At 38.0% G+C, this 24,108-nt stretch overlaps 4 protein-coding genes and 1 pseudogene across 5 annotated transcripts; 3 read left to right on the top strand and 2 right to left on the bottom strand.

Moving 5' to 3' along the window:
• Positions 1-206: 206 nt before the first annotated feature.
• On the top strand, positions 207-2,377 carry LOC130695496 (uncharacterized). The gene is made up of 3 exons (XM_057518639.2): positions 207-435; positions 534-756; positions 855-2,377. Exons 1-3 carry the CDS (start codon positions 259-261, stop codon positions 2,102-2,104), a joined length of 1,650 nt encoding a protein of 549 aa, XP_057374622.1. The 5' UTR covers positions 207-258; the 3' UTR covers positions 2,105-2,377.
• Positions 2,283-7,494, bottom strand: LOC130695492 (C-1-tetrahydrofolate synthase, cytoplasmic-like). Of its 2 annotated transcripts, XM_057518632.2 has the most exons (21): positions 7,341-7,494; positions 6,675-6,763; positions 6,417-6,615; positions 6,118-6,350; positions 5,915-6,056; positions 5,714-5,825; positions 5,422-5,647; positions 5,164-5,337; positions 5,055-5,101; positions 4,901-4,990; positions 4,601-4,815; positions 4,422-4,539; positions 4,213-4,347; positions 4,072-4,154; positions 3,799-4,009; positions 3,468-3,720; positions 3,270-3,354; positions 3,060-3,133; positions 2,862-2,988; positions 2,652-2,804; positions 2,283-2,587 (listed from the first exon to the last, which is right to left on the bottom strand). In XM_057518632.2, exons 1-21 carry the CDS (start codon positions 7,464-7,466, stop codon positions 2,498-2,500), a joined length of 2,982 nt encoding a protein of 993 aa, XP_057374615.1. In that variant the 5' UTR covers positions 7,467-7,494; the 3' UTR covers positions 2,283-2,497. The 2 variants fall into 2 exon arrangements, with proteins under 2 accessions (XP_057374615.1, XP_057374614.1); XM_057518631.2 differs by lacking the exons at positions 2,283-2,587; positions 2,652-2,804; positions 7,341-7,494 and adding an exon at positions 7,098-7,160 and having other exon boundaries at positions 2,867-3,133.
• A 163-nt stretch (positions 7,495-7,657) lies between these two features.
• Positions 7,658-11,402, top strand: LOC130695497 (delta(24)-sterol reductase-like). The gene is made up of 16 exons (XM_057518640.2): positions 7,658-7,953; positions 8,400-8,536; positions 8,612-8,733; positions 8,820-8,915; positions 8,976-9,099; positions 9,469-9,557; positions 9,630-9,769; positions 9,834-9,864; positions 9,923-10,018; positions 10,083-10,357; positions 10,438-10,528; positions 10,606-10,694; positions 10,764-10,852; positions 10,928-11,021; positions 11,084-11,234; positions 11,293-11,402. The coding sequence occupies exons 2-16, from the start codon at positions 8,467-8,469 to the stop codon at positions 11,347-11,349; spliced, it is 1,614 nt and encodes a 537-aa protein (XP_057374623.1). The 5' UTR covers positions 7,658-7,953; positions 8,400-8,466; the 3' UTR covers positions 11,350-11,402.
• Positions 11,403-11,863: 461 nt separating this feature from the next.
• On the bottom strand, positions 11,864-13,021 carry LOC130695507 (mitochondrial potassium channel-like). Its single transcript, XM_057518650.1, has 2 exons — positions 12,794-13,021; positions 11,864-12,717 (listed from the first exon to the last, which is right to left on the bottom strand). Exons 1-2 carry the CDS (start codon positions 12,968-12,970, stop codon positions 11,926-11,928), a joined length of 969 nt encoding a protein of 322 aa, XP_057374633.1. The 5' UTR covers positions 12,971-13,021; the 3' UTR covers positions 11,864-11,925.
• A 4,135-nt stretch (positions 13,022-17,156) lies between these two features.
• On the top strand, positions 17,157-20,378 carry LOC130695519 (delta-1-pyrroline-5-carboxylate dehydrogenase, mitochondrial-like; annotated as a pseudogene).
• The last annotated feature ends 3,730 nt before the right edge of the window (positions 20,379-24,108 follow it).

Here is a 24,108-nt window from a genome sequence, read left to right as displayed (position 1 = left end):
ACCGCCGCCAGCATTGCTGGGCATTTAATTATAGATTACAGTACCACAGTAGATTCTCATCTGGTCACACACTCACATAAAAACGCCCCTGTCTCATCCTTGCTGATTTGACTTCCTCTTACTGATAAACGCTGACGGGGTTTCGTTATTAGGGGACAATGGGCAGTCACAAGCGAAGCTGAAGTTGAAAATAGGCAATGAATCAAGGATAGCACCAGTACCACATAATTGTTAGAACTCAATGGACTTGTAGTCAAAATGCTCTTGCTTGTGCAAGTGTTTGTGGTTACTTCAATTTTGATTGTCCACACGCATTGTCTGAATATTGACGAGGAGAACATTACATATACGGACATCCAATCTTCCAACCTATATTGCCATTCATCCAAAAAAAATACTAATGGGAGAAAAGTTGTTTGTGATTTCCGCCACACGGTTAGTCAATGATTTCGACAGAACTAAATACAATAATAAATGCAAAATAATATTGAATTGTAACCGATTTGTGAAAATGCATTGATAATTCATTTCAGGCCGCAAAGTTGGGGAACGCAGTCCTTTTAAAAGAAAATGATGGAGTGCAAGATGAACAATTGTACCTAGAGGTTCACAACTGTTCCAAACTTTTCATTTCGTCTGCATTCTATTCGTGGAGGCGTATATTTACCTCACTGCATCTGACAATCGGAAATGTCGATGACGTCGAGCAAGAAGACGTGTCAGAAGATTTTGATCAACCTCTCGGTGGTTTCATCAGTACGGTTTGATTTAGTTTTTTATATTTCTATTTCCTCCTAAATTTAGTATAAATCCCCATTCAATCATTCGATTTATGGTTATCATATTCTTTTCAGGTTTGGCTTTAAGAAATGTGAAAATGAATTCGTTGGCACCGTACTTGGTTTCCGACACCAAGGTTCTGCAGATTGACATTCAAGGATGTCAAATTGGCATTATATCTGAAAATGCTTTCCGCAACGTGGATAAATTGTGGCAGCTAAGGATTGTGAAATCCAACATAAGCCGGATCGAAAACCGTGCCATGCCGAATGCATTACTTATAGAGCCCCGGAAAGTCGTCAACGTAGACGAGCGAAAGCCATTCATTTTCGACGAAACACGTTTTGGGACCCTTGAATCGGATGCCATTCAGTTAAACATAACGGAGAAAAATGATTATTTCAACATAATCAGTTCTCAGTTTCTCAGCATTTTGAAAGGGGGAATTCGCATTTCGGGTTCGGGTCATGTTTTGGTGGTTGACTCGCAATTTCACCAAATGGATAATGATTCGGTTGTCATTAATCTTCGAGGAGCAGATCCTGAAACCTCTCATAAACTATTAGCCTATTCTACTCTGACTTTGATGGGCCTTGATATTTTCTCTGTGAATGTCGATAATTTCCTTCGTAACTTGCAAATCACGAATGGTGAGCAATATTTAATGCGCCTTAACTTTCGCTTTCCTGGTGCCCTTTCTTCTGTCGTCACTTTGGACAATAACACGTTATCCCACATTTGGAATCCTAATCGAAAAATGTTTGTACAAAACTGGACAGTTGTTTGCAATTGTCACGATATTGTTAATAGTTTATACGCGTTAGATGATACTGGTTCCGGAAATGAAAACCAAGACTTCGAAAATGGGACATTTTCTCAGATGCCGGGCGAACTAGATGAAGCAAAACCAACTGAGGCCTTCTTAACCATGGTTTCGTCTCCCAATTGGCCAATCCCTAACGAGCTGAGATGTTATAAAGATGATGTAAACTCGGTTAGCATGGGCGAGTACAGTGCCCTATTTTGCACTGATAATGTGGAAAAAACAGCGAATACGAAACATGCAACTTTAGAACCAGATCAAACATCAAATAATTACGACATGCGAACGATGTTTTGGTGCCTCGGAATCACGGGAGGTTGTGTTGTTGTTACCGCCGGAATCGTGTGTTTCGTTGCTATTGTAAGACACCGAAGAAAAAGCTGCAAGATCCATAACAAGAAAATTTCTGCCTACCGCCACAATGATGTTAAACAAGTGGGTGTTATCAGTGAAGATCCAATATGTGGATGTGACGAAGGAGAAGAAGAGAGTCAATTATAAAACTGGGACATGACGCTTCCGTCTAAAAGCTTTACGACAATTATTCATTTCCAAGCAAAACTTGTTTCCAGGAAAAGAAAACAAGAAGAATACTACATTTTTGGCATAATCTTTTGGTTTTGCATATTCACGAACAAAATTTCAATAAGAGTAAAATTTGAATGAATCGTTAAAAAACTTGATGCCAATATTAACGTGTGTATTTACTAGTGTTATTTTAGCTTTTAGGATAATGAAAATTTAACCACCCGTTCTGAAAATATATGTTTATATCTGATGGTTAAGTTGGGCATATCTATAGTGTTCAACAAACAAAAATGGTTTTTCTTTCGTTACACCTACTGAAAACTACGAATTTGGTCATTTTTTCGATGGCAAAGATCGCCAGCTTTTCTAGAACAGGCCTTCAATGTTGCCCGTTTCCAAGTTCAAGTCGATGTCAAAAATGGCTGGGCGAGTTGGAAGACCCGGCATTGTACTCATCTATTAATAAACAATGGTTGTCATTTTACTGCCCAAACAAAAGCCTACGATGACAACTCGTTACCGTTCCAACCAAAGGGTACAAAAATCCGGCTCCGACACTTGCTCTAACTTCACGAATTGGCAGGGTAAATCCAGTGGGTGCTCCTTTTAATGTGGGGTCGTGCGACAGCGATAAATGGGTTTTCGCCATGCAAATTGGGAAGTCATTGAACCCCTTTGAAAATTAACGAAAATATTTCGTTTTTTTTTTCAGTTTTAAAAGTTTGCTAACCTGCGACTTGTAACGTTCGATCTGAACTTTAGCTGCAGGAGATATTTCAATTTTCTCAGCGCCATAAATTTCTTTAGCGATAACCTCAATCTTCTCTTCGATTGATTGTTCCAAGTTGTACAAATACCTGGATATCAAAGTGGCATGTTCAAAGCAAAAACTAGTAAGATTAGGTTATTTTGCAAGTAGTTAATTTGCCTGAAATTGGATGGCTGCTCAGCTGCCTTTACGACCGCTTCGGCTAAGGCTGCAGCTCCTTGACTACCTGTTGCCTATGACAAAACGTTTGAATCAGTAAAAGTTGAGTAAAATAAAATAAATAAATGAAAAATCAAACAATTAACATAAAAGAGATAAAAAAAGAATGTGGTCCAGTTTACTGAACGTCAACCGAAAGTAAAAGAGTACCCAGTGTGAGCAGACTACAGCATCAAAAGCTCCATTATCTTTACACAGGCCCTGGAGAAGACTGAGTTCATCTATGGAATCCGTCCTACAAACAGCAAGCAGCAGAGAGAGAACGAGAAAAAGAAAATGAAAATCAAACAAAACAAACAATCTTAATTAACATCAAACTTGTAAAGTAATCAAGAAAGAGAAACTTACGTGAAACGATTGATTGCCACAACGACTTGTAGACCAAACTTCCTTATGTTCTCTATGTGTTTTTTCAAATTTGAGAAACCCTTCTCCACCAATTCACAATTGGGTTCGATGTATGCGGCCGGGATGGGATTTCCTGGAACTACTTGAGGACCACCGCCATGCATTTTCAGGGCACGTACTGTAGCAACCAAGACGACGACATCTGGCTTCAAGCCGGAAGCACGACATTTGATATGCATGAATTTTTCCATTCCTGAAATCCAAAGAACAAACACAAATGGTACATAGGAAAAATCTAAAATGATTATTAATTAAGAAAGAAATACAATACCTATATCAGCCCCAAATCCAGCTTCTGTTAAAACAAACCCGTCGCTGCCAACTAGTCGTAGAGCAATTTGATCTGCCAACACAGATGAATTTCCATGAGCGATATTTGCAAAAGGTCCAGCATGAACGAAGACAGGTGTTCCCTCTAGAGTTTGCATCAGATTTGGATGAATCGCATCTTTCAGCAGCACCATTAAAGCCCCACTTGCTCCCTAATTTTGAATTACATGGAGTGGTATTGTTGACATCACTTAAGTATGGTGAAGTAACATACCAAATCGTCGGCAGTGATTGGTACCCCTTGTTTACTAGAAGCCACTACCATTTGGCCCAAACGGGCTCGGAAATCACTGTATCCTAAATGCGATATGAGATTAGAGGTTTTCTACTATGATAGATGGAAGGATACGCATACCTGTGGTTAAAGCTAGTACAGCCATTATTTCGCTTGCTACAGTAATGTCAAACTGGCAATCACGCTCATGTCCCTTTTCGGTGTCACTTAGTCCAACTCGAATTTTGCGTAAAAATCTGTCATTGGTATCCATAACTGTACAGCAAATATTGGCGTTATGAAATGATTCTAATAAAAATCGATGACGAACAGGGCCACGTCTAAATTACCTCTTTGCCAAGTTATAGTTGCCGGATCAATATCGAGACGAGCAAAATTCCGTATTTCGTCCTCAGTTAACGAATCAGGATCGACTTTGTTAATGCCCAATTTAGTTAATCGCTTTAGCTAGAATAAGACGTGACGTTACAATTACAATGAATAGTTCCAACTCAAGTAAGATGCATACTTGAATAGCTGAAAATTTGCGCGTGCCTTTGTCCTTCGGTACTAGGCGGGCATATAAGGCCTTATCAGACTGAGTAGCTTCGTGAAACATACGGGCTTCAATTTGGGCAGCAAGAAGATTATTCGCAGCCGTGATTGCATGGATGTCACCGGTTAAATGAAGATTGAATTCTTCCATTGGAATTACTTGAGAATATCCACCACCAGCTGCTCCACCTGAAATAGTTGATAAAATAACAATGAGTTTTTTTTTTCGCAACGAAAAGAAAAAAATTGCATTTCAGAATGATTCAAGTTCAACCCTTGATTCCAAATGTAGGCCCTTGTGAAGGCTGTCTGACGCAAGCAAACACATTCTTGTTCAAATGGGCGCCAATTGCTTGAGATAACCCTGTTTAACGTTAAAGCTCCAGGTTTATCAAAATGTCGAAAGTGCGTTGCAGTATTTTACAAACCGATAGTCGTAGTTGATTTTCCTTCTCCCAATGGTGTTGGAGTTATTCTTCATCACAGAATCACGCATAAGTACTAGCTCTCATAAACACGTACTTGAAATTAGCTCACCCGCAAACGATGACATATTTTCCGATCGGCTTGTCAACCAATCGTTCCAGAATTTTGATGTTCACTTTAGCTTTTGTCGCGCCATACGGCTCAACATCCGCAACAGACAATCCAATTTCATCTGCTAATTCCATAATATTTTTGGGTGTTTGGCTACGGGCTATGTCAATGTCTCTGTGTAAAATAATTTTATCGAATTTATTATTATTATCGAATTTAACATAAACAGATTTGGTTCTAAATGCTATGGCTTGTTACCGTGGAACTGGTTCGCTTAGTTTAAGCGGTAAATAGGATAAATTCCATTTAGTATTAGCCAGCTTGGAAACAGCTTTTTTAGCAGCCAAAACTGTATTTTTCATCAGCATCGCTACAGTCATGGGTCCAACTCCACCTGGAACCGGAGTAATCCAACTGGCTTTTGTTTTTGCGCCTTCAAAATCGACGTCGCCCACCAACCTATTACCTGATGTCTTTGAAGGGTCTGACGCAAAAAAGTTCTTATTGTCAATATCATGGCTTTAGCAACTTGGAATTTGTGTGCACTTACCCGCAATCGAATTAATGCCGCAGTCAATTACAACTGCTCCTTGTTTAATCCATTCACCCTTGACCATATTCGGCTGACCAATTCCCACGACTAGTATATCTGCACTAGCAACCTACATGGTTTTCCAGGGTAAAACAAAAAGATACCGAGATCTCCCTTTACTTGTTGAAGTTGCAGCTTTAAATCACATGTTTCGGATACCAATTCGGATAAATTTTTGGTCTTCGAATGGCAAACTGTAACAGTTGCATGGTGCCATTTCAGGAGTTCGGCAGCAGGGGTTCCAACGATCTTCGAACGTCCAATGACAACGGCTTGGCTTCCTTCAATCTTTATCCCTGTTCTAATTTTTAAAAAAACATGATTTATTTGTATAGTGGACCAGCCTTGTATAAAATTCTAACCTTTTAATTAATTCCATGCAGCCATTTGGAGTACAAGGTAGAAATCCAGAAACCAGATCACCTACAGCCACTTTCCCTTGATTTATTGTGTTTAACCCATCCACATCTTTGCTTGGAAGAACAGAGTCTGTGATAAGGGTGGAATCAATCTTGTTCACTGAATCAAGTGGCATTTGCACAATTATCCCATGAACACTAGGGTCCAAATTAATTTTATTAAGCACCCTAATAAGCTACAAAGAGACAATACAAAATTAGTAACTCTAACCTCCAAAACTGTGATTAGTAACTGATATTACCTCAGCTTGAGTAGTAGATGAGGGTAGTACTACATGTGTTGCATTAATGCCAATTTCTTCAGCAGCTTTCATTTTCATTCTGATGTAAACATTTGAATCTTCTCTGGCACCAACCTGAATTATGTTCAGTCCTGGGGTAAAACCAGGGTATTGTTCTTTAAGTTGCTTGACTTGCTCACTCAAACCAGCTCTTATATTCCTATTAACGAAATATGTTACATGAGAAAAACCAGCAGCAGAATATGTCTGTTAACTTACTTTGCAACCTCAGTGCCAGAAAGTAACTGTCCTGTTTGCTCCATTGTTGTAAATTTTTTAAGGAACACAAAACTGTTTGATGCAACTTTCTAAAATAAAAACATGAAATTAAGTTAAATGCAAGATTAATACAAAAATTTATATGAACTATCATACAGTAAATTATGCACTTTTGAAATATAATGTGTTACTGTTTACTGAATTTATGAGAATACACAGTTAAGTATGTGTTACTATAAAGGAAAATTGATTTACATCACAAAATACACGTAAGTAATTTTTGATGTAGTTTGAGCTTCAAAAAAAACCATCTATTTTGAGAAAAAATTATGACATTTTAGTTCACACATTTTGCCTTAAAAATGCAAACAGTACTATGGACATTGAAATAACTATACAAAGTATTATGGATATAAATTTTACTTGATCAACTACTGCTCCCAATGTTCATCAAGATTGAAAGTCAAAAATGAAAATGGAAACGTAGAGGCGATACGGTAAAACAACTATGACAGCTTAGGACTACTTCGTTTCAGAAGGGTTCCATCAGTAAATACAAACAACTAACGATAGCGATGTCTTTTCCGATACTAAAGTTAAAACAATGTTTGGTATAAAGAAAGTTTTCGTTGCAATTGATTTTATAATGGTAAAACACCCACATACCGTAAATGTCCTCTCTTGAGCTCGACTTTGCCCTTCAACACGTAGAATAAAGTTCACTTCGTTTAAAAACAACCTTAGGCAATGTAGTGTTTGGTGTTTACTATCGGATAGGATATAACTTCGCATTTCCCGGTTTTCGTCAAAAAGTGGATGTGGATACCGCACCCGGTAATCTGCGGATATGATGGTTGGAGGTATAATCCCGCTGCGTTAGGGCAGCCACCAAAACTTAGTATTGGCTATTGAGGGATTTTTGACATAAGATTTTAGCTATCAATAACAAATGACTGATCTGTACTGTCTACACTGTTTGGGAGTTTAGACTTGACGTCCAAGTGGAGATAGAACCAAGCGAACTTTGAACTACTCTGTCTTACTAGTCTTCCCTTCTGTATGACTGCCTAATGTTTGCTTTAGTTGTCATTAGTTACATTCAGATTGGTCTATGGTCAATTGACAGTCACGAGGGAGTTCTCCGGGAGTTTCGCCACACTTTTTTTTCTTGCCCTACTGCCAGCAAAGAACAGCTGTTTAAATGCAGTGAAGGTCAAATCTGGGCAGCAACAATAGCAATCCACAGAAAAACTTTTGTGGCTTGAGCTTCCTGTAATAGGTATAAATTTTGATTCAGCTATGGAAGTCTTTTAGTTGTATAACTTGCCATAGAATATTATGAACACAGAGATTGTGTTTCTATCACCTTCTTTTTTACTATTTTCTAGGTACATGAAACCCTGCTAAAGAACCAATTGTTCATCTTATTGTGTCACCAAAAGTCAGACCTATGTATATTTAACCAATTGAAACTCAAGAACATTCTTTCGTTATCTGCTTAAGTTATTCTTTGCTGGATTAGGCATTTTAAAAAACCACTAGTTAAAAATCATATTGAGTTTATTCTTCTAGCCAATGGTTAAAGTTGTTATCACTTGCCAAAGGAAAACTAATATACTGAATAAGAATATGTTAGATATGGCTTATTGATAAAACAGACAGTTAATCTATGGTGACTGCTTGAAAAGCCTAAAGCATACTTTCTCTTTGATCTTTGCATTACAGTGGTTCCTGGGCTGTGACAGGCAAAAGTTAAAATTCTGTTACTTTTGTCATAGAAACAGATGATAAAATGGATACAGCTGTTTGGAAAAAGAGATTGATTCGCCTGATGGAGGACAATCGCGGTCTCATTGTTCTCTGTAAAGTTATTTTTACCTATTACCGGTATCCATTAACTGAATTAGATTTTTTTTATTATTAATTGGGTTTTACAGTGTTCTGCTTACCTGCTTCCTTCGTTTTCGATGTCGCTCTTCAGTTACGTAACTGGTTCTATCGTACCGTTTTGTCAGCTCCTCAACGTCATGACGAACGTGTTCGCCAGATTCAGTCTAAGGTAAAACGTCATGGGCTTTTTTGTAGCTATTCTCATAAGCTAGGAAACAAATTAAACTGGACTCTGCGTCTAATTTGCTCGAAAAGGTGCGCCATTGCAACGATCTTCCCGATTCAGAAAAGAAGAAAATGTGCACTGCCCGGCCAAATTGGCTAAGCTTATCTACAACATTCTTCAGAAAAGTAAATCTTTCTCATGTCACTGAATACCATTCTTGCGTTAATGCGCTTTATATTATTTAGGATCTTTGTCACAAAATCCCTATTCCGTTGTACGACATTCTTGAACTAAATGAGGAAGCAATGACCGTGCGCGTTGAGCCCATGGTAACTGTTGGTGACATTACACGTTACCTAATACCCAAAGGTAGTTTTCTTGAACTTCGCACCATAATTATTTTATTTACGATAAGTATGCGGAAGTTACAGCAGTCACAACACGTTATACTATATCGCAAATCCTAACAGTTGGATCGTAGACGGTTAAAGGTAAGGTGCAATGACCATGTGCACCGTTTCCCCGTAATGCAGTGGCCAATGCTAATCATCCATACATTTCTGGAAATTGTCATTTGGAATAATGTTTTTTCTCTTTGGTTGCGCGGAACATTGGTTGAACTTGTGACAGTCAACGCGTGATAGTCATTCAAGCAGAACTCGAAACATAGCTGAATTCGTTTCACATTCTTACCTTGTTAAACCATACTCTACCATCATGTGCTTTTATGTTAAACAGGTTATACATTGGCGGTGACTTTGGAAATTGCTGATGCTACCCTTGGAGGACTAGCATTTGGCGTTGGCATGACCACGTACTCACACAAGGTATCTATCCCTGTTTGCTTTCTTGATACGTGCCTTATTGACATCAATGTTTCATTCAACTTCATTATTCAGGTTGGATTATACCAAGAGACTATTGCTGCATATGATGTTGTGTTGGGAGATGGTAGCTTAGTCCGAGTGACTAAAGACAACGAATACTCGGATCTATTCCACTGCCTTCCGTGGTCGCACGGCACGCTAGGATTTCTTGTGTAACGAATTAAATTATATTTTTAATGCAGGTTTTTTCCGTACGAAATTTTTGCATTACTTTAGTGCCCTAGAAGTCCAAATCATTCCAGTGAAAGTAAGTAACGGAGACCTGGAAATCCATGTTGCATTTTGTTTATTCCCTTATTTTGCAGCCTTATGTAAAAATGGAGTACATTCCAATCAAGGGACAAAAAGAGTATTGTGACAAAATACGTGAATTATCGGGAGCAATGGATAAAGACAAGCAAGTGCTTAATTTACCCAAAATTTCGAATGATAAAAAAAAAAATGAATAAATCTGCTTTTTCTTAGACACCCGATTTTGTGGAGGCAACCATTTTCAGCAAAAATGAAGCGGTTATTATGGTCGGTAACTTCGCGAACGTTAAAAATGCACAAGAGGAAGCACAGATTAATCACGTTGCTCGTTGGTATAAACCGTGGTTTTACAAACACGTTGAAAGCTTCCTCAATAAGCCTCCAACCCAAGAATTTATTCCACTACGCGAGTATCTGTTACGGCACAATCGCGCCATTTTCTGGGTAGTCGAATCTATGATTCCTTTTGGTAACAATCCCGTTTTCAGGTGAGGAGCTTCGTGACAAAAGTTAAATTTTATCATTAGAGCTTACGATTCTACGTTACCATTACATTTTTAAACGACAGATTCTTGTTCGGATGGCTATTGCCTCCCAAACCTGCGTTCCTGAAATTCACTACAACACCGGGCATTCGTGCAATGACTTTTACCAAGCAGGTCCGGAAAAAAATGCCTTTACCTTATGACTTACTTTTTTTTTATGTTACCATTTTTTTGTGTTTTGCTTGATGTAGGTTTTTCAAGACATCGTCCTACCAATTAACGTACTGGAAAAACAAATTGATGTTTCTGAAGAAATTTTCGACGCTTATCCTATTTTAGTGTATTGGTTAAAATTTTCCTTTATAATTCATGGTTAAAAACGAAATTAATTGGTTTTATCGAAAATTAGATACCCTTGCAGAATATATGATCACGGGCCCCATACTGGCCAACTACGTCCTCCTCGACCTGATCAAATGTGTCCTGGTACTAACTGGGGTATGTATCTTAATTATTTATTTTTAATTTTTATTGTGGGTTTAAATAAATTATTCGCTTTGTGTTTGAAAACAGGTATGTTTAATGACCTTGGCGTCTATGGAGTGCCAGGGCCGGTGAAGCGTAAGCAACGTTTCGATGCTGTCGCTGCCATGCGCAAAATGGAAAAGTACAAACAACATTTATTTTTCGTTCCTTGGCTTAAACTGTAGAGATTTATTCCATTTTTAGATTTACCCGTGACGTAGGAGGATATCCGTTCCTGTACGCCGATATCTTTATGGACCGAAAGGAATTTGAAGAGATGTTTGATCTCGCAGCTTATGAAAGAGTTCGTACTAAGTATCATGCCAACGGTGCGTTCCCTCACCTTTACGACAAGGTACGTTTGTAAAAAAAAAAAATTTGAATTCGTAAATTTATTTTGTTATAATATGAAGGTTAAACCGGAGATAGACGTCATCAAAGTTGGCAAAGAGTATATGGATCCTTTGTAGGAAATACTGTAACTTGATTTCGCCGTGCTTAATTAATAAACAAATAGGCTGGATGAGACAAGGAAATGCTCCAAATCGATGAATGAAAAATGTGTCCCCCGTTGAACATTACTTTTAGCTTTAACACATTGTTACGGGAGAAAAATATTCCTGATGATTGATACGCTAAACATTACGGTTATCAATGTTTTTGCCTACTTGAATGGATCGAAGCATACTTTTTAAATTACGGCGTTTTTAAAACTCTTTAAGTAACAAAGCTTTTTGCGTAATTAGCTGCCGTGTAGACGGCTCTTCGTTTCTAGGCTACATGCTAGAGTCTGTATACTTTTTGTTCTAAGCTACAAGATAAGGTATATATCATACGAGGTAGACATATTCTACAAGCTGATTAACGCTACATACTTTATTATGGAAATTAATAATCAAATTTCATTTACAAGAATTTCGACTACCATGACTAAGACACATTAAATTGTAAATTTTATGTGAACTGTGATAGAGATTGACGCTGAAATAGCCAAAAAGATTTCTATTACAGCCATTTTACTTTACTGTCACAATAAACATATTATGTTACATACTGAAGAGCTTGCATAGCGCCCAAGTGCAAGTTGGAATTAAAATAACAGTAATCGCAAATAGCCGATTACTATGCTTTGTATGCTGATCAAAGAAAGTTTCTACATCATGCTGCGATACGAAAGATGGCTTTGTAACTGCGCCAATATTTACATCCACTGGAGAGAGCGAAGTTTCTAACTGTCGGCTTAGTTGTAAAATAACGTTTTTTTGGCTATCACATTCATCTTGTATCAATTGTAGCAAAGAATCTTTTAGCTCCTTCCATTTTCCTTCTGGAAAATCTTGAAGCTTGTCTCCTTGTGATGCACGAGAATTTTGCTGTATCGCCAATGTAATTTGCTTTGATAATTCCTCTGTGTCAGTAAGCAGCTGGTTGTTTTTGGTGGTACTTTCCACCAAATCTCTGAGCTCCTTCATTTTTAAACGATTATTGACTGTGGTTCCAAAGACACCTACAATGGTACCTAAAACTGATCCTATAATTGACCAATACTTAGTTTTCTCAGCTTGGGCTCTTTCTTTCTCATGCGAGTCCCTCACAGTATGTGACAAGATAGCGAAGTTTTCTCTTTCTTCTTTTTCTAGTTGCTGAACTTCTTCTTTTAAATATTTTTCTTCTTTCATTACCGAGTGCTCCTGGGTAATAAGTGCAAGATATTTGTCATCTCCTCTAGGAACGCGATCTAATTCCATATGTAGCTCATGTAACTTCTGCTGCACAAAACTTAATTTCCTTTGTACATCTCTTCTGTCTTCTTGAGACTTAATAAATTTGTTTTCTGACTGAGAAGTTTTAAGATGAAAAACAACGAAGGTTTAACGAAACTAGATACAGTTCAATGTAAGTTCGGTATCTTACCTGCAAAACTCGTTGCTGTGCTGCTTTTACTTCTGAAAGACCAACAATATCCTCATATTGTTTATTTTTATGATACATCCAGGTTGAAACCGTTCCACTCACAGGTTTCGCTGGTAGCTTTTTTGGTAAAGATTTGACAAAATGAATAAAGGCCTCTGTTACATTTTTGTTTGACATTTTCCATTTGAATTAGTGCTTAACGCACATTGCACCGTGCACGATACGAATAACAAAGTTACAAACACAAATTCGTCTGCTTTTGCGAGAAGAGTTTCATTCCCATCCGCCTATTGGAAAGTTGAAACCATGACAACTTGTTATCCGACAGGTTTCTCTCTTTGATTGGAAAATTTCGCATACAGGCTGATCAGCAACTCCGATCGGCGCCATAATAGACGATTTTGGTGGAATGGTCGATTTTTCCGTAAATATAAACCGCCAACCAATCAAGATGCCTAATGAATTTATTGATCAACGTGTAAGAAGTAGGGAATCTTGTTCTGGTTTTCTTTGGTTGAAAAGCAATTACTGTTAGACTTCCGTAGTCGGTTTTCTCATCTACCTTTTCATTGGATTTCAATGGATTAGTCATTACCCGCTTCTTGATTTACACTTTGTGGTTACATAATACATGATCTACGTCTTCCACGCTTTTAAGGGAAACTTGACAATTCACATATGTTTTTTTTCCCTACGATTTACCGAAAGAAGGAAGATGTGCGAGTACAGGATAGTGCCCGAAATCAGAGTTGGGCGGAGGGCGCTCTGAGCGAGAAAGGGCTCGCCGTTTTTGCCCTCCGTGTTACCCCCCTCCAAAAAAAAAATCGTCTTTTTTTCCTACGAACGAGTGAAATTCAATGCATCATCTAAACGTTCGACCATACCTCTAACAACTGCTTTCTAACTCCTCTCTTACCCCACTCCCCATGGTACCGCATGAAAAGACAACACAATTTTGTTAGGTTTAACGCTGTGCATTTTCAAACTACAACCAAAGAGTAATACACGCAAACAGCATTCACGCACACACACAAATCGTTTACAACAAGACTTTTGACTATATTATTTATACCAAAGGTAGGCTACACACACTCACACACACAATTTTGGGAATGCACGCTTCTACTTAATTATTATTAGTATTATTCTTAATTTAGGTTAGTCAATGGAGAATGTCATATCATTGACCGCTTTCCATCAAGAACAGTTGCTGAAGAGTCTTCTTCCCTTATTAGGCCTTTTTCCCGCCTGATGTTTTTGGTACTCACCGCCACGGCACGATATCGGGATATCGGGTTCTTCGGCCCTCCTAATAGGGGAAAAACAGTCGTAATACTCATTACGATAATGTTTGGGAAGTTTCGTTTTTCGGCCACCAGGTGACATGTGTACTATCGTTTGCTATTGTTAGCTACATTGAAATTATCATCCGCTGTTCATTTCTATTGCTTTTCATTTTCATAATATTTTTAAATTATTATATTAATATTTATTCCTTTGTTGCGATCTCTATGTTCAATATTTTAGCTCCACTGCACAGCTTAGAGACTGCACACTGGTATAATACGGTTTTATCTTACTGAGCAAATGCAATTCATTGGTATGACTAAATTTTTGTCTCTGTTGGACCGACAGGATGGTTCAAACCGGGTGGCACAAGTCGATCACGACGCCTGTACAACTACACCCTACATCCCAGTGGCCGCTACGTACTTTGGGATGTCAAGGAAACCCGGAAAGGAATCGAAGATTGTGAATCTGCCCGGATTTATACACATCAGGTATTTTTATCGATTTTTCTACAGGTTTTTGAACTAGTTGGAGGTTTTAAATATCTCTTGGGTATGCTTACGGTACGCTATCATGACATGTATATGCTGATTTGTCTGTTTTGTTTTCTAAGTTCCTTGTTTATGGAAATTTTATTGAAGGGGGAGTATTGTTTTCGACTTTCTTACCATTTTAGGCGTTTTTGTCTCCAGTAGACTGCACAGAGCGACGGAACTTGGTGTATAACTGCGACGTGGGTGGAGTGTATTACCAATGGAAGTTCTATACGCGCTTTAATGGAAAATTCTATTTTTGGGTTCACAAATGGATTCCATAGGATAACTATAGGGAAATGTCCTTACAATCTAGCTTTTAATAGGGCTGAATGGAAGTTGACGTTGCTTAATGTTTCGAATGCAAAATTTTAATCCCGGTTTGGAATAGTAGAAACTGTCCAATGAGCTATCTGTTAGTGTAGTTGAAGTCTCTAGCGTCTCATTTCTCTCAACAAGGGCAGAGATGTGTGTAAAAAATCCTTGTAAAGCTAGTAGGGTATAACTGGCGTTGAGATAAAGAAAACCTGTACATCTTTCCGCCTACCGGCTTTTGTCTTTAATCGAGGTCAGTTATCGAGGTGCGCTACCTGGAATGGAACCGGAGATGACTACGGTTCTAAAATTTTTGGCTGAGATTATGTTAAGGTTGGACCACAGAAAACTGCTGACACGAGCGAAGAAGCGCATTGTACGTGCCACTATCACTGTGAAAACTGAGTAAAAAAAATACCTCAAGCATTCTGTAGTTATCCTGCTGAACTGTTGCTCATATTAAACGACTCAATAAAATTTTCTGTTCAAGCCATCGTATTTTTCACTTCCACTCGAACTACCAAACTCTAGAATTGTAAGGTCTTTTTCCACCTGTGGTAATCCATCGCAACCGAATGGTGTACCCATTTACGGAGTTTCTTACTATAAGGGCTTTCATTGCTGTACACACTTAACAGTCATCGTTTTATACTGGCAAGCCTGTTGTGTATATTAAGAGAGTTGTCATTGCACTTATATTGGTTAAAAGTGCTTCCCAACTACACTTGCCTCCAGCAGACGGCTTAAGCGATTCGGGTGGAGAGTGTAGCGAATAGAAGTTCTGCACACACTTGAACGAAAAATTCTTTTCATGGATGCGCCACTGATTTCTGTAGGAAGACGAGTGTCATTACAAGTCTTTGGTTTGATGGGGCTGAAATAGAAGTGAAGGTTCCGTAATGGCTCGAAAGAAAAATTTTTATTCTGTCGGGGAATAGGAGACACGGTTTATTAATTAGCGACCTACTCGTTTACTTGAGATTTCTATCGTCTAAATTGTTATGCAAAAGCTGAAGCAGTTTTATTTATTCTTTCGGTTCAACACGTCTCTTTGTATGTATAGCCACGGAAATTGTACTCAAATAAAATTTTACTTCATTTCGTGCAATTAGTGATATTAGTTCGGGGATTTCAATTCAGTACGAGTCTTAGAATACTCTATAACTGTATATACAATAATAAATAGGATTTTATTGCACATATAACAGTGATATTTAAAAATACGTTTAGCATACAACGGCAATTTCTCAGTTTAATGTAGCAATTGAAAGTCTTTACTGCCTCGGTTTTCTCACTGCTGAATCACTTGAGTTCCTAATTTTTCCTTTGGACAGCAACACGACAAACACGATGTGGCTGGCCAAGTCAACTCTGCGTTGGATGTCTTTTCACTGATTCATGTGACATCCTCGAAAAAGGAAAATTCATCAACTAAACATTCAGTTATAAAAATTGAAAAAAAGCTTTCGCAATGTTGCATCCCGAATAGTAGGAAAGTAGGTCTATAATTTCGTTGAATGTAATAAAGTAAAAGATTTCTATAGTTTAACATATTTTTGTTTACTAAACATGGCTTGAATAAAATAGCGAAGAAATATTTGAAAATTAGAGTTCTTCAATAAAAGCCGGTGTTCGTCGTCATTTCGTTTTCGTTAAGTCCCTTCCATGGGCGGGTCGAGTTACGCCGATTATGTGCACGTCTATATGCACGCGCTGCCTTCCAAAAAGCCCACTGTAGTTGCAAACACACAAAACTCCTCCCCATTTATCCTTGGTTATTTATACAGCAGAAATGTTTACCGTCGGTTACCTTACGTGTCAGTGTTTTCAAGGAAGGGCCATCTCGCCACGGCCACGAACAATAGGCAAACTTAAAACTGGGCTTCATTTCTGGCCGTCTGCTATTGTCTTACCAAATTCTCCGCTTGGATCAGTAGAAATTACAGATCCCAGCGGAGTTTCTCACCTTCTTGATACAGTCCTGGCGTTTCTGCCGTTTTCTGCTTCTGCTTATTAATTTTTGTTAGACAGTGCTACCTAGTTGCCGAAATGTGAAAGGTCCAAAAAGTAAACAATAGCAAAAAATCTGTCGTCTGGATTGATAAGATCTCGAATAACGCAAATTACCTACGGCAAAAGTAATAAACTAATAATGTTACATATTATTTTCTGTTTTAGAACTTCATAAATATGATTGTTTCGTGCAAGTATTCTATTGAATGGTGGGATATTCAATCTAACGTGCTGTGAAACAATAACCTTGATAATATGATATCTACTGCGGCTAGCCCACCCTCCCCTCACGCTCCCAGAATTTAAAACATGTTGTCGAGTAACAGTACGTGACCTTCACTATTCATACTTTTGCCATATACTTCTGCTTATCAGGTTGTGGGTGCTGCCTTTGTTAGCTGAAAAAGAACCAAAAGATTCCTACTGTAGCTGCATTTTCTGATCTTTGCATTTTTATTTTGCACTATTTCACATACAACAGACTTCCTTACAATGATTTCCTCTATTACAAAATCTACTCTTCATCTCTTATCTACCAAAAGACTCTATGTGGGGTGAGAACATATCAAATTGTTAGCTATATGAATAATCTCTACTAGTCTTTACTAATTTAGGAAATCATTTTTGAGATGTCTCAGTGGACCACCTATCTTTCAAGAACCTGTTACGCAACCAATTAATTTGGTGAATGAACCTATTCTGGGTAAAATGGACTGTAAACAATCTGCTATGTGACACTTGTGTTTGACCTTCTGTGTCTATGATTACCTTAGATTATTTTAAAGGCAGTTCAGAAAGATCCTTACTAGAAGATGCATTGCAATACAGACAGTCCACTTGTGAAGAAATCCCAATTGTAATTGGTGGCAAGGAATATTGGACTGATAATGTTCATTACCAAGCGATGGTATCCTACATGTGTTATGGTTGTACAGTTCATGTAATATACTAATTCACTATTGTTTTTCTTTATATAGCCATCTAATCACCAGAAAAAGATAGCAAAATTTTGTTATGCTACTCCTGTAATTTAACAGCCAATGGAAGATTGTTTGTTTTTATTTTAATGGTTACATTGTGAAATTAGGAATTGCTGCAAAAATCCATCAGTGCTTCACCAGAAGCTAGAAAGTCATGGGAGAAGGTTTCTTTGCACAAAAAATTGACATTTTTCTAAAAGCAGGAGATTTGGTATCTACAAAATACCGAAGCCAGCTTATTGCGTCAACAATGCTAGGCCAAGGAAAAACGGTATTTCAAGCTGAAATCGATGCAGCTTGTGAATTGGCGGACTTTTTAAGGTAAGCCAAAGCGAATAGTAACAATATTTCGAAATTTATAAAATTAATATTTTTAGATTCAACGCAGAATTTGCTCAGAGGCTGTATGATTACCAACCCGTGAATGTCGATCCGTCTATAAGGAATTCAGTACGACAGAGATATATGCACCATTGAAGCAAGTTGAGTCATTGTGTTCCTTGTTTTGTTCAGGTACGACACAGAGGACTCGAGGGATTTATTGCTGCCTTTTCACCTTTCAATTTTACAGCAATAGGAGGAAACCTTGCATATGCTCCGGCTATTATGGTTTATTTTCTTATACCAAGTTAGTATTTTGTGGTACTTAATTGGGCTCTGGCTTTAGGGAAATGTGGTGCTCTGGAAACCGTCGGACACAGCAATGTTATCTAATTATATCGTGTTCCGATTGATGGAAGAGAGCGGAATTCCGCCTGGTGTGGTGAATTTCGTACCGGCAGAGGGGCCTACATTTGGCCGTGTTATTACCACCTCTCCCCACTTAAGTGCCATCAATTTGGATCTGTTCCGTAACTCTAGAAAGCAGTTAGAATTAGACGCCGAAAAATTGCAATAATTTTTTGCCCTCTATGATAGAAGATTTCACTGATTGTGGAAGCAAGTAGGACAAAATGTGGACCGTTTTCGGAATTTACCGCGGCTGGTTGGCGAGTGTGGAGGGAAGAACTATCATTTTGTCCATTCTTCTGCAAACGTCGAACACGTCGTTAACTCTACTCTTCGTGGTGCTTTCGAGTATTCTGGGCAAAAGTGCTCGGCTTGTTCCAGGCTTTATGTTCCATCTTCGTTGTGGAAACAGGTCGAAAGAATAGCTTGCTAACTAACGGTATCCTCGTTGCTCAGTAAACCTTTATTTTATCATTGCAGATAAAAGAAGGCCTCGTAGAGGGCATGAAGCAAATGAAAATTGGACCGGTTACCGAATTTGATACCTTCACATCATCAGTCATTGATGAACGGGCGTACAATCGCATAACCTCCTACATCAAACACGCTGAAGAGGCCCCTCACCTCGAAATCATTGCTGGGGAACATCGAGATAAGAGTATCGGTTATTTTATTCAACCAACGTTATTAGAAACTAAAAATCCGCGGGATCGCATAATGGTTGAGGAGATTTTTGGGCCTGTTCTTACTGCATTCGTTTATGACGATAACGCAGTGGAGGAAACATTAGAACTAGTTGATTCTTCTACATCCTTCGCGTGAACGGGAGCAGTGTTTGCCGAGGATCGTGAATTCCTAGTACAAGCCGCAGAACACCTAAAAATGTCTGCTGGAAACTTCTATATCAACGACAAGTCAACTGGCGCTGTTGTCGGTCAGCAACCTTTTGGAGGAGGTCGGTTGTCAGGTAGGAAAAATTCAGTACCCAATTGCATAAGCTCCAAATATTTACTGTGTAAGGAACGGCCAACCGTACTCTTTACATTTCCCACGCTTGCAACCCTTTTTCCCCCTCTTCCGCCAACAGGTCATCTGCCGATGGCTCTGGCCTTCAAACTTGTCACTTCTTCACATAGGTGTTACATTTACATGCAGAATATTTATTCCCGTTGGGACACTTAATCCTAAACGACCTTGCTTCTTCGTATAAATGGTGTACTTTTTCCAGATTGCCAGCATTCCACTTTTAGTAATTCTACCGTGCAGTCTACTTTTTACTGCCAAGCAGTCTACTTTCAGTTGTCATCACAGCGAGTCTTCTTTTAAGTGCCATCTCTGTCAGACTGTCTCCGTAAGTCTCCTTTCGTCAATTATCAATTTGGTCTTTGTAAAAATACTCGAAAACAGTGCAACAATACAGTTCATCATCGCTATCCAATAATTAAAAGTAAGGAATAGATTCATTTCGAACCTTACAACTGTCATCTAAACATAGGAACTAACGACGAAGCGGGAAGCCCGCATTATTTGCTTCGATGGACAAGTCCACAGGCCATCAAGCAGTCTTTCAGTCGTCTGACGCAGTTCAAGTATCATATGGAAAAATAAATCGTTCCTGAAATAAAATTGCGACAATTATTTTAACTCAAACGACGAGCACAACTCGTCAGAAACTTTGTCGAACTTTTTGGCAGTTTAAGTATTAGCAAATAGATCGGAAAATTGTCTGTAGAATTGTTAGAATTATTCCCTTTGTAAACACTATACATTTTTTATCTAGTCTGCCAATCCAAATATATGTTTTAATGGCAAACATACGCCGTTAGTTCTTTATTTGTCGGACTTCGGTTTATTACTCTCTTTGGTATTTGCAATTAAATAGGTAACTTTAAAAAATGGGAAAAGTCAGGTTCATTTTTCCGGTCTTATTTAGGCGTTATTAAGCCGTTTACCATTTTTCTTCTATCCTTCGTTTTCATAATTACTGGAAATGCCTATATGTTGCCTATAGAAGAAACGGAGATACAGTCAATAAACAAAATGTATTGGCTCTTTGTTGAGCTGTTGTGTGATACGCTGAAGGTACGATTCCCGAACAGTAAAATAAAATTATAAATTATCCAATAATGCAAATGTGGGAAGACTATACACTTCCAAATTCTGTCAAAATCGGGAAAAAAAGACATTCGTTAAAATTCAACAAAATCACACGGCATAATCAAAATAAAGCGCCAATTTTGATTAAGTTATTGGATTTCTCGTTAAACCAGACAACTAGTGGTGGCAAGAAATACTCGTCAAACCTAAAGTAGGGTTTCATTGCTGCGTCTTCCCTAATTAGAACAGTTTTTTTTTATGTTGACGCGCTGGTACAATATGTGATTAAAATGTCCATCTTTAAATTAAAAGCTTTTCTATGAAATTATCTAATAGCGTCAAACTTAAGCTTAATGGACAGTTACACCATTGCAGACATATCGGCTATTGTATTAAGTGCCTGAAGGGTTGAATTTCGGGAATGGGGCACACACACAAGGGGGATTTGTTGGGTTTAAAGAAATCACTGCTCACGTGAAAAACTAGGTTGGGTGAAAAAAATCCAATTGTAAAAGATGGGAAAACTAAGGTTTTGTAATGAAGATAGGGGCCAAAAACAAAAACGGTTCGTTTCTCATCGGAAGAGATAACTGAGAGTTACGCATGAAGGTTCCTTAGCTGCATTTTCCAGGTGCGTAGAACAAATACTTATTTTGAGGATCCCTGCAAAATACATGAACAGAAGCAGTCCAAGAACGAAGAGGATTGCCAGTAGTACGATGGAGAAAAATCCACAACATACTGGGAACGCGCAGCCTTTGCAGCCATATCCTTCCGCGTTGCAGATTCCAAAGGGTGTTTGTATTGTAACCTCTTTTTTTCGTTTTAGATTGCCCCCACAACCGGGCGTCGATTCTTCGTCGGCACTTGTCCCTGGACTTTGGTGTTCTAGGTTCGACAGCTCTACATCTTCGGTTGCCCTCGGATTTGTCTGCGTCTCCGATCGGTGCATCAAGGGTTTTGTGGGAGCTCTTTAGGTAAATACAACATTTGGATTAACATTAAAAAATGCAAGTAGTGGGTGAATTTACCTTGTCTAACGTTGTGGGATTTTACAATAATTGTTACTCGCGCCAACGATGGTTTCTCAGAGCCGTCTCAACTTTCTTGACTTCTAGCTGGCATGTTCTATTTTCATGGAACACGAGCATGCTAGCTTGTGTTCCATGAAAATAGAACATATGCTAATGTTTCTTGCAAAGTCATAATTAAAGTTTAAACAAAATGCTCTGCAATACATCATTAACTATGATAATAGGTACCATCCAAAAAATTCGTCCGTAAAATGTAACGAAGCTAAGATTTAAAAAAAGAAAAAGAAGGGGGAAAAAAGTAAGAAAATAACGTTGGAATTCAAAAGACAGAATGTAGATGGCGTGCTCTCAGCTTCTGAGTACTATATAAGCCAACATGGTCTCCGCGGGTTGACTCGACCGTTCGGGTTCTAAGCGGCACACGATTCTCGCACTGTGATTGGCTCTCCTACTGTGATGCCAAGGGCAACAGCACTGAAAAAAAGCAAGGCGTTCAAGTGTCGTCTGCTTGTGTCGTCTGCATCGATCTAAATTTTCCAAATAGGCCCAAATCACAAATTAATAATAAAAAATTATAAAACGTTCCTGAAATCACTACTGACATCTTTTACTACAACCCCCTGGACTCGACGGTAAGAGTTTTTTTTTGTTTCCTGTGAACCATGATAATGTAAGTAGTTTAATCAGTGACTGTAAAAATTTGAATATGAAAATAAACCGAATGAAAAAATTTTACTTTTCTATTTGTATTATAATAACGATAAGCCTATACCATAAGACAAGTATAGAATCTTAAAACTATTTTTAAACTTTTTTTTTTTACGTAAATAGCAATTAGAAATTTAAAAATCCCGCCAAAAAAGAATGGCATCCGTCTTTCTCTATTGTGATTGGTTGTTTGCAATTTAGTATTTTTTCAACTAATTTTACTAAATGTTGTTGTATAATACCCACCAAAACATTCCTGGTGACACAAGGAATCTAGATATTACCTTGATAACATTTAATAAACCTAAAAAATGCCCAAACGAAAGGCCCAAAGTTGTCGACTTTTCGTAGTCCCCCCCCCCTCCCAAATGCCGTCCAAACATAAAATATTTATTAGTGGACAAACTATTGGTCCGAAATGAATTATTTTAATTGCAATGAATAGCCCATAGTAAGGGCTTTCGATTTTTATAAAATTTAAAGCAGGATTTCCATGGCAAAAAATTTAAAAAATTTTCTTTTGCAGTTTTTGCGATCCAAGGATGTAATGGACCTAAACGACAAAACGAAAAAAAATTTTCCATTCCCGAACTTTTTTGGTTACGGAAATCCTACGTTTAATTTTACAGAAATGGAAAGTCCATACTAAGAGCTATTCATTGCTATTAAAATAATTCATTTCGGACCAATAGTTTGTCCACTAATAAATATTTTATGTTTGGACGGCATTTGGGAGGGGGGGGGGACTACGAAAAGTCGACAACTTTGGGCCTTTCGTTTGGGCATTTTTTAGGTTTATTAAATGTTATCAAGGTAATATCTAGATTCCTTGTGTCACCAGGAATGTTTTGGTGGGTATTATACAACAACATTTAGTAAAATTAGTTGAAAAAATACTAAATTGCAAACAACCAATCACAATAGAGAAAGACGGATGCCATTCTTTTTTGGCGGGATTTTTAAATTTCTAATTGCTATTTACGTAAAAAAAAAGTTTAAAAATAGTTTTAAGATTCTATACTTGTCTTATGGTATAGGCTTATCGTTATTATAATACAAATAGAAAAGTAAAATTTTTTCATTCGGTTTATTTTCATATTCAAATTTTTACAGTCACTGATTAAACTACTTACATTATCATGGTTCACAGGAAACAAAAAAAAACTCTTACCGTCGAGTCCAGGGGGTTGTAGTAAAAGATGTCAGTAGTGATTTCAGGAACGTTTTATAATTTTTTATTATTAATTTGTGATTTGGGCCTATTTGGAAAATTTAGATCGATGCAGACGACACAAGCAGACGACACTTGAACGCCTTGCTTTCTTTCAGTGCTGTTGCCCCTGGCATCACAGTAGGAGAGCCAATCACAGTGCGAGAATCGTGTGCCGCTTAGAACCCGAACGGTCGAGTCAACCCGCGGAGACCATGTTGATATAAGCCCACCCATGATTACCCCAGTCTGCAGGTGATTTCACAACAAGAGAATAATACTTCGCGATTCTTCTCATCAACTTATCAGATTTGCGAGAGTAGCGAATTCGTGTTTTTGTTTATTGGCTTATCTTTATTTTTATGGGTAAGTGTGAATGCATTCAATAACGGAATTTTTTTTTATA

The sequence above is a fragment of the Daphnia carinata genome, chromosome 7 (genome assembly GCF_022539665.2).
Source record: "Daphnia carinata strain CSIRO-1 chromosome 7, CSIRO_AGI_Dcar_HiC_V3, whole genome shotgun sequence".
In the NCBI taxonomy this organism is placed as follows: Eukaryota; Metazoa; Arthropoda; class Branchiopoda; order Diplostraca; family Daphniidae; genus Daphnia; species Daphnia carinata.
Note: the sequence above shows the minus strand (reverse complement) of the source record. Positions and strands in the feature narration are given on the sequence as shown.